The sequence below is a fragment of the Panthera pardus genome, unplaced genomic scaffold, assembly GCF_024362965.1.
Source record: "Panthera pardus isolate Hobbes unplaced genomic scaffold, ASM2436296v1 HiC_scaffold_11, whole genome shotgun sequence".
Classification (NCBI taxonomy): domain Eukaryota; kingdom Metazoa; phylum Chordata; class Mammalia; order Carnivora; family Felidae; genus Panthera; species Panthera pardus.
Genome location: NW_026526666.1, coordinates 63345332 through 63362973, shown reverse-complemented (window position 1 = coordinate 63362973; position 17642 = coordinate 63345332). Strand labels below are relative to the sequence as shown.

At 44.9% G+C, this 17642-nt stretch overlaps 1 protein-coding gene across 2 annotated transcripts in view; it reads right to left on the bottom strand.

The window, feature by feature from the left end:
- Positions 1-17642, bottom strand: part of YIPF1 (Yip1 domain family member 1) — a 37081-nt gene that overhangs the window by 1808 nt on the left and 17631 nt on the right. For both annotated transcript variants that reach the window (XM_019449211.2, XM_019449210.2), the window contains 3 exons: positions 16096-16262; positions 15555-15737; positions 10674-10771 (listed from right to left, as the gene is read on the bottom strand). In XM_019449211.2, coding sequence (XP_019304756.2) covers positions 10682-10771; positions 15555-15737; positions 16096-16262 — 440 coding nt within the window. In that variant the 3' untranslated portion in view covers positions 10674-10681. The remainder of the gene's footprint in view (positions 1-10673; positions 10772-15554; positions 15738-16095; positions 16263-17642) is intronic.

Here is a 17642-nt window from a genome sequence, read left to right as displayed (position 1 = left end):
AAAATACAAGGAGGATCTGATGGGGGTGGGGGTGAGTTTAGTTTCGAACATAATGAATTTGAGTCATCTGTTGGTACACCCAGTTGGGGATTTGCAATAGATGGGAATTTGGAAAGAGGCGCCAGAAATATATTTATATCTCAGGGGGGTGGTTAAGAAATGTGGCAGAGAGGGTTTCCTAATAAATGGCCTTGAACCTAAGAGAATGTGCCAGGCCTCCTTAGAAACCATCAGGGGCAGTATCACACCTACACGTCGGCATCTGACCACACTAGCAGGGTGGGGCTAAGACAGGGGAATGTACCTTAATGGCCCGGCTCCAGAAAAGGGAAATGCTGTCAACAATATATCTGTGAAAAGTGGTTCGAGAAGGGTGAATGCTGGGATTTGCTGGATTGTTAGAACCTAAAGTCCTGACTGGCCTTCTGGTAAACATCAACTCAGGTTTTTGAAATGCTAAATAAAGGTAGGGACAAACGAACACACAGGGCAGGCACTAAAGATCTTATTTTCATAAATATACTCTTTTTCTCTCATCTCTCTAGCTGCTTGTTCCAAATTAATGTCAAGACTAGAGGAGGAAGTGCAGACAGAAAATTCCCTTGCCCTGCTGCCAACCTTTATAGGTAGCCTGTGGGACAGAGGCTGGGAATTCCTGGGGCTTGGGCCAGAGGGTGGCAAGTCAGATGATACTTTGTGCCAGACTTGGCCCATAATGCCACCAACAGCCAGAACCCCCTCACCTCTTCCCTGCCGAACACCCGATTCCTGGCCACTTTTGGCTCCCCACTTTTGGCCCCACTGTGGCACAGGCATGCCCCATGTCCTGTTCGTCGATACAGCCCTGCACCCAAGCCTGATCGGAGGTGCTCCAATCAGAAGTTCTCTCTTAAATTTAGCAGGGCCTTCTAGTCTGTCTGAGCACATGGGATAGAAAATCAAGGTGTAAAATCTGTGAGGGTAAGGACTTATCACTATTGTTCACCCCAGTCACCCAGCAAAAAGTAGCAAAGGGTAGTTCTCTTTGAATGAATGAAAGTTCCTAAGTAACCTGGCAAACAAACCGAGGATATGTGCATGTGATTGGTGTATCAACTGTCACTCGTTCAAAACGAAGCTTTCCTCAAATGCCTGCTGGATGCTGCGGGTATACTGGTAAATACATCTCCGCTCTCAAGGAATTCTCAGTCTAGATTACAATAAATAGAAAAAAATTGCCATAACAGAGGAACATACAACGAGCTGTAGGACAGCACAGAGGAGTAAGTAATATAAACTTCCCCAAGGAGAGGGTATCTGAAGTGAGTCCTGAAGAATAAATAGTGAGCTTCCAAGCAGGTGAGCCAGGGAAGGGAATTCCAGAACTTAAACAAAACGCAACAAAACAAAACAAAACAAAAATTAAAAGGTTTTAGAGCAATATTCCCAGTAATTAATGGTAATGCTGTTGCTGTTATTATTAGACCATTGTGAGTGCCTGGATACAACAATTAAGTACTTATGTGCCAGGCCAATTTTACCACTGCTGGTATTGTTGAAAAGCGAGATCCTTAGGTGAGAAAGGAGATGCAGATATAAGATAAAAGCAATTTAGTGAAAACTCTGTAGTGCTACGTAAGAACTGAAAGGCTGGGTATGAACTCACAATGTATCTTCTTTAAAAAAATAAATAACCAAGCAAACCACAAATCTGTTTCCCGACTCTGAACAGTGAAAAGGCCCGTAAACAGCCAAGACCCCTACAACGATCTGGCAGTTTACCACTTCTCCACTGAACAGGACCGAGGCTCCTTCGAGACATGACTCAACCTGGGTCTCGGACAGGAAATGTTCAGAATAAGCCGGGAAAATTTTGTTATGACAGATAACAAGGCAGTCATCAGAAACTCTTAGGGCCGTGCCAACAGGACCCAGGCCAATTTGAAGAGGTTCCCATCAGCCAAAGATGGGACAATTTGAGTACTGATAAGCATAATACTTGTGATGGACTGAAATTAGTTGGTCACTGTTGCCGCGTGCTGCTAAACCAACTGCTATTTTGAAAATAGGTGAAAAATAAATCATTTATTCTGCTCTTCTATAAAAACTATATCACTGGATAGCCAAAGAGTAGATAAAGGGAAGTTTTTATAAAAGCAATATTCTAGGGGTGCCTGGGTGGCTCCGTCGGTTAAGCGGCAAACTTCGGCTCAGGTCATGATCTCGCAGTTCGTGACTTTGAGCCCCGCGTTGGGCTCTGTGCTGACAGCTCAGAGCCTGGAGCCTGCTTCAGGTTCTGTGTTTCTGTCTCTCTCTGCCCCTCCCCTACTAATGCTCTGTCTGTCTGTCTCTCTCTCTCTCAAAAAACATTAAAAAAATTTTTTTTAAATAAATATTCTAGTTAGTAAACAAAGAAGCAAAGATGGAATTGAAATATCACCATTTTGGAAGCCCTAATGAATGAACAGATGTAGGCATTGCTTATTAATGGTCACTAATATCAAAGAGTAAAAGAGATAATTACACATTATGAGTTTATGGGTGGAAGAATTTACCACCACATATCAAGTAGTCTTGCCAAAACCAACCAACCGACCAATGCTGAATCTGAACAAACCATTAGATACAACCACCAATTTACAGAAAACAGAAGACAGAGCAACATGTTAAACGACACCATATGGATACAGTCAGCAGAATCCAGACAGTGAGAAGCTACAGGATAAATGATTCTTCAACAAATACATGGTAAAGGGAGAGAGAGGGAAATGGAGTAGGAATCTATAATTTGAAAAACATTTAAGAGATACATCAATAAATTGCAAGATGAAATTCAAACACTAAAGTATATTTGATACAGGCATACCTCAGAGATATGGTGGAGATATTCCATACCATGGCAGTAAAGTGAACACCACAATAAGGTGAAAGCAAATGAGCTTTTTGGTTTTCCAGAGCACATAAAAGTTATGTTTACACTATATTATAGCCTGTTAAATGCGCAATAGCATTAGGTCTAAAAAATGTACATACTTTAACTTAAAAAATACTTTATTGCTAAACAATGCTAAGCATCATCTGACCTTTCAGCGACTCACAATCTTTTTGCTGGTGGAAGGTCTTGCCTCAATGGCAATGGCTGCCAAATGATCAGGGTGCTGGTTGCTGAAGACTGGAGTGGCTGTGGCCATTTCTCAGAAGACATCAATGAAGTCTGACACATGGATTGATTCTTTTCACAAACGATTTCCCTGTAGAGTGTGATGTTGCTGGATAGCATTTTAGTGACAGTTAGAACATCTCTCAAAATTGGAAGTCAGTCCTCTCAAACCGTGCCGCTGTTTTATCAACTAGTTTATGTGATCATCCGAATCCTTTGTGGTCATTTCAACAATCTTCACAGCATCTCCACCAGGAGCAGATTCCATCTCAAGAAACCACTTTGTTTGCTCATCCGTAAGAAGTAACTGCTCAGGCGCTCAGGTTTTATCGTGGGATTGCCGCCATTCAGTCCCACCTTCAGGCTCCATTTGTAATTCTAGTTCTCTTGCCCTTTCCACCCCATCTGCAGTTACTTCCTCCACTGAAGTCTTGAACCCCTCAAAGTCATCCATGAGGGTTGGAATCTTTCAAACTGCTGCTCATGTTCATGACCTCGTCATGAATCACAAATGTTCTTAATGGCATCTAGAATGGTGAATCCTTTCCAGAGGGTTTTTAATTTACTTTGCCCAGATCCACCGAGGAATCACTACAGCAGTGGTAGCCTTATGAAATTTATTTCTTAAATAATATGTCTTGAAAGTCAAAATTACTCCTTGATCCATGGGCTACGAATGCATGTTGTGTTAGCAGGCATGAAAACAACATCCATCTTGTACATCTCCATCAGAGCTCTTGGGTGACCAGATGTACTGTCAATGAGCAGTAACATTTTGAAAGGAATCTTTTTTTCTGAGCAGGTTGTAAACAGATGTGCTATCATCTAGGGTTTGCTGTTCCATTTATAGAGCACAGAAAGTGGAGATTTAGCATAATTCTTGAGGGTCCTGGGGTTTTATTAATGGTAAATGAACAATGGCTTCAACTTAAAGTCACCAGCTACCTTAGTCCCTAACAAGAGAGCCAGCCTGTCCTTGCAAGCTTTGAGGCCAGGCATTGACTTCTTTCCTTTATAGCCATAAAAGTCCTAGATGGCATCTTCTTCCAACATAAGAAGATCTGCATTGGAAATCTGTTGTTTAGTGTAGCCACCTTCATTTATCAGCTTAGCCAGATCTCCTGGATAACTTGCTGCAGCTTCTACGTCAGCATTTGGTGCTTCACCTTGTAATTTCATGTTATGGAGATAGCTTCTTTCCTTAAAGCTGTAAACCAATTTCTGGTAGTTCCCAACTTTCCTTCTGCAGCTTCCTCTCAGCCTTCACAGAAATGAAGAAAGTTAGGGCCATGCTCTTGATCAGGTTTTGGCTTACGGGAATGTTGTGGCTGGTCTTCTATCCAGACCACTCAAACTTTCTCCATATCAGCAATAAGTCTGTTTTACTTTTTTATCTTTCATGTGCTCACTGGAGTAGCACTTTTTACTCCCTTCAAGAACGTTTCCTTTGCACTCACAACTTGGCTAACCAGCACAACAGGCCTAATTTTCGGCCTATCTCAGATTTTGACATGCCTTCCTCACTATAAGCTTAGTCATTTCTCGCTTTTGTTTTGTTTTGTGTTAACGTTTATTTATTTATTTTGAGAGAGAGAGGAGAGAGAGGAGAGAGAGAGGGAGACAGAGAATCAGAAGCAGGCCCAGCACTGTCAGCACAGAGCCTGATGCGGGGCTCAAGCTCACGAACAGTGAGAACGAGACCCGAGACAAAGTCATATGTTTAACCAACTGAGCCACCCCGGCACCCGTCATTTCTAGCTTTTGAGTTAAAGTGACAGATGTGTGTCTCTTCTTACTTGAGCACTCAGAGGTCATTGTAGGGTTATTAATTGGACTAAGTTCAATATTATTGTGTCTTTAACAGAGAAGCCCAAGGAGAGGGAGAGAGATGGGGGAATGGCCAGTCACTGGAGCAGTCAGAACACACATAACCTTTACTGATTAAGTTTACCATTTTACATGGGCGTAGATCATAGCACCGCAAAACAATTACAATAGTAAGTAACATCAAAGATCAGTGATCACAGATCACCATAACAGACATAACGATAATGAAGAAGTTTAAAATATTTCAAGAATTACCAAAACGTGACACAGAAACACAAAGTGAGCAAATGCTTTTGGAAAAATGGTGCCAATAGACCTGGCTACCCCAGACCTTCAATTTGTACAAAACACAGTATCTGTGAAGCATGATAAGCAAAGCTGAGTAAAAAGGAGGTATGCCTGCATTAAGGAGTTATCATTTTTTTTAGATGTGACTATGGTGTTATGGTCGTGTTTTTAAAAGTATCTTTTATAGATTCAGAATTTAAATATTTGTGCATCAAATAATAGGATACCTGAGATTGGCTTCAAATGAATAGGAGGGACTAGATGGGTGTGTGGATGAAATAAGGCTGACCACAAGCTGACAAACTGTGGAAAGTGAGCCATGGGTATGTGGAGATTCGTTATACTGTTCACTCTACTTTTGCCTGTGTTTAAAGACTTCCCACAAAATAAGTTTAAAAAGGAATAAGAAGTTATTGTGTTGACCCACTCTCCAACCCAAGTTCCCCCAAATGACTCCAAAGAAAGAGAACCAGGAAGAAGAGCAATGAAGAAATAGTGCAGAAACTGAAAATGGATTCTCTGTGCAGGGACTTTTCAGACATTGTGTAGAAAATAAGGGGCTGGTAGAAAACAGTGTTAGCCGTGGTATAAAGTCCTGCTGTTTGGATGCTGTGTTAAAGAGGATGATAGCACTGGGTTAAAGCTGATTTCAGAATGGAACTGATGTGTATAAACATAGCAAAAGGGTTTGTAGCTTTAGTTGACCAAAGGAACACTCCTGACCCAAGTGAGTGAAAGGATAATTGCACATAAACCCTAGGTATCAAATCAGGAGGGTTTTAATGACAAAGGAATCTTCTCCAGTCCTCTGCTCATCTCTTATTAAAGCCCCATCACACTGCAGTATAATTATCTGCTGGCCACCTTCCTCTCCACACAGACCCACTTATCACTGCTCCTGGGAAGGCACCCCCCGTCTGAATGCGGTCCTTCAGAAACTCCCTCCTACAAGCCAAAGTAAGACTCCCAAGGTAGTTTCTAGGCTTCCCCAGGGTCTTGGCTCAGAGAAGAAATGGCACTGGCCCTCAGGTGATAAGTTAATTTTTAAAAAGGAAGGAAAGAGCAAAGGAAAGAAGGAAGGAAAGGAGGGAAGAAGAAAGCCAAATATTCTCTATAATATCTCAATGACTTATACAGGGGTAATTTCTCTGATCACAAGTAATCAGAAGCTCCTCTGTGATCCTGAGTTTCCAGACAGAGCTCTTCCCATAATCCATACTATGCTAAGCCCTCCAATGCACAGATTTATATAAGGAAGGTTATCTGCGAGATTAGAAGCCATTCTTTTTCAGTGAAAGCTTGGAGGCTTAAGATTACAGTAGAAGGCAGCCAGCTCATAAATCTACAGTGCCTGGGGCTCTAGACAGACCCCTCATTGGCAAAGCGATTGATGCTTCTGCCAGGGAAGCTCCAAAGAAACTGTTCATCACTATCTCATTTGTAGACGTGAGGCCAAATGGAGACACTGACACCCAAGTTTATAGATCTGAGCAAAGCCCAAAGGTGTCAAATTTGTATAAATCAGGATGGGAGGTCTGCAAAGGTCCTGGGGTCCAGGCTTTTCTCAGATGCCAGTTTCTGACTCTCTGAAGGTTTACAGCACCTGGGACATTAGTCGGAGCCTTCATAATAAAATATAAGGAAGGAACTCAAGTCCTAATGCAAGATCAGGCTGAAAGAGCCCCTCACCCAGGCTGGTATCAGGTATTCTCGACCAAGGCAGAGAGATCCAAGCAACTGTTGCCCTTGTGGTCTCTACCTCTATCCTCCAGCTGAGCTCAGATTTTCTTATTCCCAGTGAGGTGAGCCCACATCGCATCATTGTGTCCCAATGAACAACCTATGACCTCACCTTCCCAAATGCCATGGGAAGCTGACCACTCTTCAGAAAAACAGGTAATTGATTGCTTCTGCTCAACCTTCAGGGCCAGACTCAAACAAGATCCCTTCTGCGAAGCCTTCCCTCAGGCCAAATGAGTCAGTGCTTCTGTGCTCCCACCACGCTCATCAATTCACAATTTGGGTAGGGCACGTCTCACATAATCTGCTTATTATCTGTTTAGCTATTTTACCCATGGACCGAGGCTCCCCATGGCAGATTGCATCTGATTCTCTAGGTCCCCAATGCCTGGCCCATGGGGGACCACAGAGTCACCTCAAGTAAACACTGAGCGAGAGAGTAAATGATGTCTGGAGCTCCGTGAGCCAAGACACCTCTGGTAAAAGCCCACATCCCACTCTTGCCTTAATCTTACAAAGGGTCACCTCCAACCACCCAACTTTGACTGAGCACTCGCTCTGTCTGTGCCAGGCAGGCATTGGGCCAAGCACTGGGGAGTCCAAGTCCAATTAGACTCAGTCTCTTCCCCATGAAACTCAATCTCAGGAAGAGACCCGCCTTGTCCTAGGGCCTTCTCTGCAACAGTCAATCAAATCCATCTGCAAGAGGAGCTGAACAAATGTGTAGACAATCAAACCATGAGGCAAACAAGCTACCACATGCTCATTCTAAGGCGGTGGGCTGCAAAAACAACCCACTGAGGTAATGGAGGAAAAATGTTAGAACTTCTATTAATATCTATTTTTCATCAAAAAAAGAAGAAACTACGCTTTAATAGTTACTGTATGGATTGACAACAAAATACGTAAACACTACACACATATTACTAGAGTATGTGCTTGTGGCAGACAGCACAATGGCCTCCATACAATGTACACGTATATTAAATCATCATGATGTACACTTTAAATACCTGTATCATCTTATTTGTTAATGATTCCCTCATAAAGGTGAAAAATAAAATAAAATTAAAATGCCCTCCAATGATCCCTGCCTCCAGGTATTCATGCCTTTGTATAATCCCCTCCCATTGAGTATGAGCAAGACTTGTAACCTGCTTCTAATCAAAAGAATACAGCAAAGGTGATATATATCATTTCTATGGTTATTTTATGTTACAGATCTTCTGTCTTCCTGACTGTCGATTATCTCCATTTACAGCTTTGATGACGCTGGTGAGCCTATGGAGAGGCCTATGTGGCAAGAAACTGGGGACAGCCTCCAGCTGACAATTAGCAAGGAAGCCTTCAGTCAACAGGCTACAAGGAAGTGAATCCAGCCAACAACCATGTGAGCTTGGAGGAAGATCCTTCCCCAGTGCAGCTCTCAGATGAGACCCCAGCCCAGGCGAACACTTTGAGCGCAGCCCTGTAAGAGAACCTGAAGGAGAGAACCAAGCTAAGCTATGCCTAGATTCCTGATGCACAGAAACCGCGAACTAATAAATGAGTGTCATTTAAGGTGCTAGGTTTGAGGTAATATTGTTAGGCAGCCATAGATAATTAATACAGCCCTCACATTCTTAAATTCTTAACTGATAGGTTGTGCAACCAAAGAAGTATGGATTCTATGAACTGAAGCATCTCTAGACCAGCAAAGGAGGGCTCCAAAAAAGAGGCCAAAAGCCAGCAGTGGGAGCCTGAAAGTTTTATTAATAAAAACAACATCAGCCTTCAAGGTAGGAAATCAGAAAAACCTCCAAAATTGGCTTCAGAATACATGAGTTTGGGTCCAAGCTCTGCCTCTAAGAGGTAGGTGAACTTAGTCAACTCAGACTTAAGTCCATCTTCCTCATCTATACAATGGGGTCAACAAGGCTGGTGAGAGTGGACAGAGAGAGAGTGATCTGGAAAGTATTTTGCAGAATGAAGTGTGATATTACACATGTTGGTTTGCTACAAAAGTCTGGGATGGCCTTGGGCAAGGCACTGTCCTCTCTTGGCCTCAGCTTCCTTATTATTAAAAGGGGGAGGGAAGCCCACCCTATCTGCAAGGGCTCTGACCTTTGATTCTGACATTACATCCCCATGTGAAGAGAGGAAGAGGGGAAGGTGGGCTGTGACATTTACAATAGTTCCCTAGTCATTCCATTGGTCAGGGCAGTTGTCTTACCAACAACCCCGCCAGAGGTGTCTTTGTTTGACCAAGCAAATCTTGTCAATTTGCAAGGCCTGCAACCCAAATTCCCCACCTAAGAGAAAAAATCTACTTATTTGACAAAAAAGAAATAAAGGGTCAAGGTAAAGTCAGTGGGAACCACCAAATCTCAACACAAATACCAAGCCACTCTCAGAGAGGAAGTAGCTTTGAATCTATCACTGAGTACCTTAACTATGTGCCAGGAGCTTTTATAAACGTGATCTCTAATCTTCACTGCAGTCTTAGAGTATGGGTTGTATCATTCTTATTTCACAGTTAAGTTGGCCGAGGCTCTGAAAGAGTAAGCTCCTTGCCCCAGGTACACGGCCAGTATAAGGTAGGACCAAGATCTCATTTTAGTTCTGCTTGACTCTAAAGGCCCTGGTCTTTGCACCACACTCAATAACTCTGGGAGAGGAGAAGGTCACCCTGTGGTTACAAAACAGACGAAAGGTTCTTGGCCCACAGGGGGATCAGGGGCAGAGTATGGCTTCATTCATTCACTCCACAAACATTTACTGAGTATCCACTGTGTTGTGGTGAGCAATGAAGATAAAGGGTAATACCTATTTCTTGTTCTCATGGAACTGAGCTGAACAGTTCATACCTCAAGAGGACATACCAGTCCACAGAGGACAAATGAATCAATGAATGAACAAATGAATAGGCAGATGGACGCACAGTGAACAATTAGTAGTTCAAGCACCATTAACAGGAATGTATAATACAAGCTATAATAGGATCACAAGGTAAGTGATGACGGTTGGAAGAGAGGGAACATCTCAGCCATCTGGAAGAGCAAGTGCAAAGGCATGTGTTCTGGCAAGGGCAAGAGTCCAGCATGGCTGCAGCCTTGGAACATGGAGGAGCTGGAACTGGGAGGCAAGGAATAGGCCATGGAGGAATTGGCTCTCCCTTTACTTCCTTTACTCTAACCCACGGAGCTAACCACCGAAGTGAAATCATCCAAGAGGCCAGAGAGCAAACCAGGCATGAGAATGTGTAAGCTTTGGAGAACCCCGTGAGTAATTCAAGACAAGTCACGCTCCAGGTCTGAGGCCATGGTGAGAAGTCACAGGGAAACTACAAAAACCACCAGGACTGTAACCAAATAGAACACACCCACACTGTGCTCCTGGGAAAGGGGCAGAGAGCAGAGGGGAGGGGATGCTAGGACCAGAAGGCAGGAGCTCCTCTCATGAAGAAGCTTAGAGCCCACATCTCCCAAACCTATTAAACCAGGGCCACGTGGATTTCACGTGGTTACACGTGACACATATATGCAGACATGCTCGTGCACAAACACCACAGTGAATCGTGCGGAGAGACAAAAGGGTCTGGCCCTCTTGGTTCTTGATGCTAACAGTAATGGAAGTGCTGCGCTTGCCCACTTCTGACTGTACCAAACAGCAAAAAATATAACAAAAAATAATCTCTTACTTTCCTTTTTAGCTGGCCTTGGCTGCTGCAACTGTTTGGTTTGGAGCAGCTGTGGCTGTGGGGAGGTGGTCCATCTCCGGTGCATCAAAAAAGTATGCCTGCAGGAGAAGGAAACCCATGAGGGCGGTTAAAACACAGTGATCTGCTCGAGTGTTCTAGTCTTCATGCCAATAGTATGTCTGGGCTCTCATGGCCCCTATGTTTCCCTCTGACACATTTGTCATCCCACTGAACTACAACCGACTCTGTTTCTGTCCATCTCACTTACTCTACTGTGACTCACTTTTTAAAATTTAGCCACTATTTATTGGGCACTTACTACATCTGACTTCATCTGCATAACCACCCCAGGGGAGTGCTATTGTTATCCTCATTTGACAAATGAGAAACTGAGGCTCAGGGAGGCTGCCATTCAATCATGCGCACATGGCCAATAAGTGGGAGAGTCGCGTCTTTTCTGACTCCAAGCTCCTCAGGCTCTTAATCACTACCTTACAGTCTCTCCTCCTGGGCAAAGACTGTGTCCTTCTTGTCCCTGTGCCACCAGCCTCTGACTCAGGGCCTGGCACACTATGTAAACAGCCAATACTTAATGAACTGAACTACGACAGATTGCTGCTAAACCCGCTGGCTCTTGGTAAAGACCTCCGAAAGAAAGCGCCAGGCAGGACTTACCTCATAATTCTTCAGCGTGAAAATGAAAGGTTTGATAAATGCTTTCAGTCAACATCTGCAATTTAACTGTCAAAAATCAGGAGGAGATAGAAGAGGGAAAAAACCAAGGAGGATCTTCCGACCTGTCTCATGGTCTGAGAATCTTGACATTAGCCCAGTAAAATACCTGGGTTGTTCAAAGGAAAGGTGAATCTCTTAACAGATCAAGGATCACTGCACACTTGTGATTCCGCCTTGGAAGTCAGGGCATTGGGATTAAATGGATAAAAAGCCAAGTCAAGAACCATATTGCCAGCACTGCTCTCTATCAGCCAGGAGGGGGCACCAACATGACACACTAGAACTTTCCCCAACATAGTCCTATTCTGTGTTAGCTCTTCAGCAATCCATTTCAAAGTTTCCAGCTACAGGGCGCCCCTAGTTTGTCACATTCCCTGAGCAATCCTATTAGCTCTAAAAGCCTTCCTCCCAGGGTCCCTTCTGGCACTTGTTTTCTGAGGCAGGGAAAGAATGGTCCCTAAATTAACGAGGGGACAGGGGACATGCTGCTATAGTGTTGGGCCCCTCCAGATATCGTGAAGGTGGAGCCACAAAGCCCTCATGAGGCAGGAACAGTACCTTTCTTCCAGGCTACCGGACGAAACCCTCATCAGAGGGAATGAGCCAAGAGGCCAGGTTCTAAACCTGGTTTTGCTAGTAACTCGCACAGTAACTCTGGACAAATCACTCCACCCGTGAGTCTCAGTTTTCTAATCTGTGAAATGGAAGGATTGGAAAAAATGACCTCTAAGGTCAAACTGTAATTCTACGGCTCATTAGTTCATTAATTCCACAAATACTTAGCAATAGCCACAGTTGTCATTCAGGGAGTGCCTACTGTGCATCAGGTGCATAGATCATTAACCTACTCGATAATCCTGTAATAGGCAATTTTATCCCCATTTTAAAGATGAGCAAGTGGCAAAGAGATTTTCCCAAAGCTACACAACCCTGTGTCTGAGGGCTTCAATCCGGTTGTGTCCGGCTCCAAAAACTACGTTCTTCTCTTCTCCAGTGCTGCCTGCAGTTTGGCACCTAACTTTATGCCCAGTCTAGATCAGACGAGATGGGCGTGTTCAGGGTGGTATGGCCGTAGACTATGTCCAGTCTAGGACGAGGCACTGTGGAGGCCTCAGGATGCAACTTCAGGCTTTCTAGGAGTAGGGCTGGGAGTGTCCCCTGGCAGAGTTAGGGCACAGGACTGTCCACCATCAGCAGTAACCATGGCAAACGCAGGCTTGTACATCTCCAATACACCAGTCAAGGACGCACCCTCTGGTGCTTCCTTAGTCCTCCCCACCTGGAGTGAGCGTCCACTACCAACTTAGCATACAACTGTGAGCCCTGAGGGGTCCTCGGCAGATAGAGGACTGTCAAACACTTTAGTACATTGAAGCTTTAAAACCGGCAATCCGTGCTCCCTGGGGCAGTGAGAAGCCAAGCTGTGTGGGTCAGCCAGTGCCCCTCCCCTGCCAATTCTTCTCCCTTCTGCCCTTCCACTAATAATAATATCTGCCGTTTGCATGGCTTGTATTGTTCATGTTGCATGTATCATTCAGTCCTTACAAAAGTAAAGATGTTCCTGCAGCTCCGTTTTCTAAGTGAGGAGGTAGGGGCCAGAGAGGGGAAATAACCAAAGCAGGGAGCGAAGGAGCTGGGACCAGACCCCATCTCCTAACTTCTGCTCCAACCTCTTGTACTGCACATCTCCAGAAGAGATAAGAGGAGGCCTTCTCCGGCATGGAGAGCAAAACCCCAGGCACAGAGGGCCCCTGGCTAAACCCCTGATCATGGGATGGTTCCCTTCCACGAGGAGGAGAAAACTGCACCTCCCTCCAAGAGGGGGTCTACACCTGCAGTTCCCTCCCTGCTCCATCATCCAACGTGCCCGGCTCCTCGGACTCCCTAAGAAGTGAACAAGAAGCCTTCTCTCCTGTCTCCTTCTCTCCTCCAACTTCCCAGCCAGGTGTATGATGGAAAAGGCATTCTGGAGAGAGGTGGGAAGATGCCAGTGAGAGGCACCAATGAAAGGGCCCTGTCTTTCGAGCTGTGTGACCTTGGACCACTCTCACTGGGGCACTCAGGAGGAAGAGGTAGCAGAGTGGCCTTGGCAGCTTCAGATCACACAGGGCTCTCTTAGTACCTTCTTTACACCTGAAGAACCCTTCACGACACATGAAGGGCTCTCACGGCCAGCTCACTGAGTCTCACAAGAGCCCACAAAATATGAATCTCCATGATAGAGGAGGAAGCCAGGGCTCTGAGAATGAAGTCACTCGCCTAGGCTCACAAAGCTAAGCCCAGTCCAGGGCTCTTTTTATTTCATTATAATGCTCTCTTCCAGCAAGTTCCGGAGCAGCAGGATGGGCAGGTAAATCCTAACTTCAGTGTCATTTACCCCCAAAAGGGAGTAACAGGCATGGGAGGTAAAAGACCCTGCCACCCACACCAAAGGAAATAGGTTCTCAGTAATATTACCATCACCACCACCTCCCTGCCCCATCGTCTAATCTGCCACGCTCCTCTCTATTCTTTACAGAACTGAACAAGGCAGTGCTTCTTCTCTTGCCTTCTTCTCTCCACCAACTCAACTAGGTATATGCGGGGAAATTTTCAAGAGAGACGTGGGGAGACACCAGTGAGAGGGCTACGGCGAGAAACGACATTCTTCCTCCGCAGACAGAAAGGTCAAGAAAGGCCTCAGCAGCGTTACCCATTGTAACAATGGGTCAGCCCAGGGACTCCAAGTCCCCGAAATCAATGGTGTCACTCTGCCGTGAGTCAGACCAATAGTCCTCCGTCTCAAAAATTTAAAGCTTAGACATGTAAACTGCACGTAAACCAGGTCCGTGTTTCAGAACTTGGCACTTTGTATGAGACTTTGTTCAATGATCAAGTATTGGGATCTTATTAATGACCCAGGTTGTCTACACAAAACTATCACAGATCAAATGGTGCCAAAGAAATATTTACTCCCACAACTGTAAAACCCGGCCAAGGGTCTGGACACATGCAATATGGGTATCTTCCTGTGGGCACATTCTTTCCTTCATTAGTGACCTTAACATTCTTGGACTCGGTGTTCTTTAAAAACCTGCTTCAGGGGGCGCCTGGGTGGCGCAGTCGGTTAAGCGTCCGACTTCAGCCAGGTCACGATCTCGCGGCCCGTGAGTTCGAGCCCCACGTCAGGCTCTGGGCTGATGGCTCGGAGCCTGGAGCCTGTTTCCGATTCTGTGTCTCCCTCTCTCTCTGCCCCTCCCCCGTTCATGCTCTGTCTCTCTCTGTCCCAAAAATAAATAAAAAACGTTGAAAAAAAAAATTAAAAAAAAAAAAAAAAAAAAAAAAACAAACCTGCTTCAGGCCTTGTTAAGGCCATGGGCAGCAATTTTTGTGTACAATGTGCACAAAAGATATAAAACCGTGGTTTGTACAATGTGCACAAAAGATATAAAACCGTGTTTCCTTAGGACCAAGGGAAAGGGACCTAACTTATGGGCATTTGTGGGACAAGTTCTATATTAACTGTTTTATATGTATTACTTTATTTTATCCTCAATACAACCCTAGGTGGCAGGAAATTTTATGCCCATGTTACCGATTAAGCCGTTCAGATTCAGAGAAGGTAGGTACCATGGCCCAGCTCACACAGCCAGTGAGTGACAGAGCTGGTCTTCAATCTGGACCTGCCTGAAAACCACATGCTCTCCCTAAAAAGACACCCAAATACACGAACCCAAAACCTCTTTTAAATGTTATTCACCTTAAAAATATCTCCCCTCTCCTAATTTGATTTCATGCTCAGACTTTCCACCTATGAAACTGGAAATTTCAAAACTCTTTCTAGGTATGTGCAGAAAACCTGCAAAGACATCCAAAGGTTGAACATTCCCCCCCCCCCCCCACCCCCCAACCTCTTACAGACACTCATCCACCCCGACTTCCTCTGGCCAGACTCCAAATCTTACCAAGTTTCAGAAATTAGGTAAAGCCAGAGATTACCATCAAATTCTCATCAATTTACCGCTTCTCATTTAGGACAGTCTATTCAAAACAACATTAATTTTATGGAGCCCGTCTTAAAAGACCCGTCCGTTGTGAGTAACAGGTTGAGGTCTTTCGGCCTTTGTATTTGAGGCACACAGGAAGATCACAGGAATGAGACCATACCAAGCAGCCCACAGAAAGCAGCGTGTGAAGCAACACAATTGTCACAATTGTGGCCAGTGCGACGCGCCGGTTATCCTCACGAACAGCTGGCCAAAATGTCATTGCCAGGACAGAGCCTGAGACACCCAGGGCAATCATGACTAGAATCCAACGAACAGCTTTCTGGGGGATAATCCACAGCACCTGAAAGAAGAGGAGGAAGGGGAGGGCTTTTTTGGAGGCATTTCGGAGAGGCATTTGTTCATTCCAGGCACGTGTGTTTGTAAAGGCCCCTGAGCCAATCAGCAGCTGGGCCCCCTGTGCCACTGTGGTTTCTCAGTACAGCTGGAGAAACACCCCAGCATGCAGACTGAGGCGAATGCTTTCAGAACAAAGGGCTCAAGATCCAGCAAAGGCACTTGGCTCCCTATCCCCATTCCCGCTGCACCTCTAAATTCAAATGGTATTCTTCAGGCGTGCATCAGTGTCAGGCTAGAAATGATGATGCTGGCTGAATTTTCAACAAGCCCGGGGCATCGCTCAGAATAAGTATAGTACTTACTGCTGTGGGGATATAAATGAAGAGCGAATATCCATAGACGCACACAATCTCCAAAAACGAGTAGGAAACGATGTTCATAACTTTGCTGTTTCTCCACATGAGGAAACCCCAGAGTGCGAGAGGAACCAGCCAAGCATAGGCATAGATGATCGTGGCCGCTATGGACACTGAGGATGACAGGACACAAGTTTTAATCCCCATCGTGCCTTTAATTACTATCAGAGCACTTCTAATACCTTACTGGACTTACTCCCTAGCATGTCCACCTGCTTCACTGGCTCATGGGATCGAGTCTTATTGGTCTCATAGTCCCCGCGCCTGGCACAGTACTGCCACAGAGCAAGCACTCTAAGGCGGTGCTGAATTGACGAAGATTTAGCACTGTCTTCGTGTGATGACCAGTGGTCTCTCATATGGTTTTTATAACTGGTTTAATAACAACAAACAGTACTGAACAACTGAATTATGCAACTGAAAGACTTCAGAGGGCCTCAATACAAGTGTTTAAACATACCAAGCATTTCAGTCAAAGGAAAGCCAACTATCCCCTTGGAAGAACACATCCTCTTTCCCAGTATAACAAGAGCTGACACTGATGTCTTGAGCGAATGTATTCAAATGCCCTGGGTGCAGATTAACTTGCTCTGCGTGCTATTTAGAATGCCTGCTGTCCCTGAAATAGGGAGTTTGAGTTCATTGATGAATCGTTCGACAGATTCTTCACTTTTACTTTCTTCATTAAATAATTCTGTGTCTGTGGTAGCAATGCTACCGAGTGGCTCCTCAGAACAGCAGTGTTCAGTCTATTACGGTCCAGGCCGCCGCCGCTGCCTCCTCCTCCTCCAGAAGATTCATTTTCCCTCCTCTGGAGTGGAGGACCATAAAGTGTGGCTAAGCCCATGGCACCAGCCCTTCCTATGGGAAAATCAGTAAGTAATGCACTTAACGCTCTTGGCAAGCACAAAGGCACCCCAAGCAATTGTAGTCAGACTCTGGTTAAGACATGTGATTGGCCAAAACGTTTTCAGCTCCCAGAGGAGATTTTTCATATTGGGAACTAATAGCCAAATGTAATTCTCCTGCTATACTGCCTTTTTTTTTTTTTTTTTTTTTAATAGCTAAATGAAGGGGAAGGGAAGTACCTATATACCTACAGCCATCCACTGGGTGTCAGGCATTTCACTGAGTATTTTATTGAGGCAACACTGTGTAACAGTCAAGGCCACAGACTCTGCATGTAGACTCCAAGAGTTCTCATCCTAGCTCTGCCACTTATAGCTAAGTAACTCTGGAGGGTGAATTACTTAACTTTCCTGCCTTAGTTTCCTCATGGGAATTATCATAGCATATACTACCTTATAAGATTACTAGGAGAATTAGGGGCTCTTGGGTGGCTCAATCAGTTAAGTGTCCAACTCTTGATTTCGGCTCAGGCCATATGATCTCATGGTTCATGAGACTGAGCCCCCACTCCAGGCTCCACACTGACAGCACGGAGCCCATCTGGGATTCTCTCTCTCTCCCTCTCTCTTTGACCCTTCCCAGCT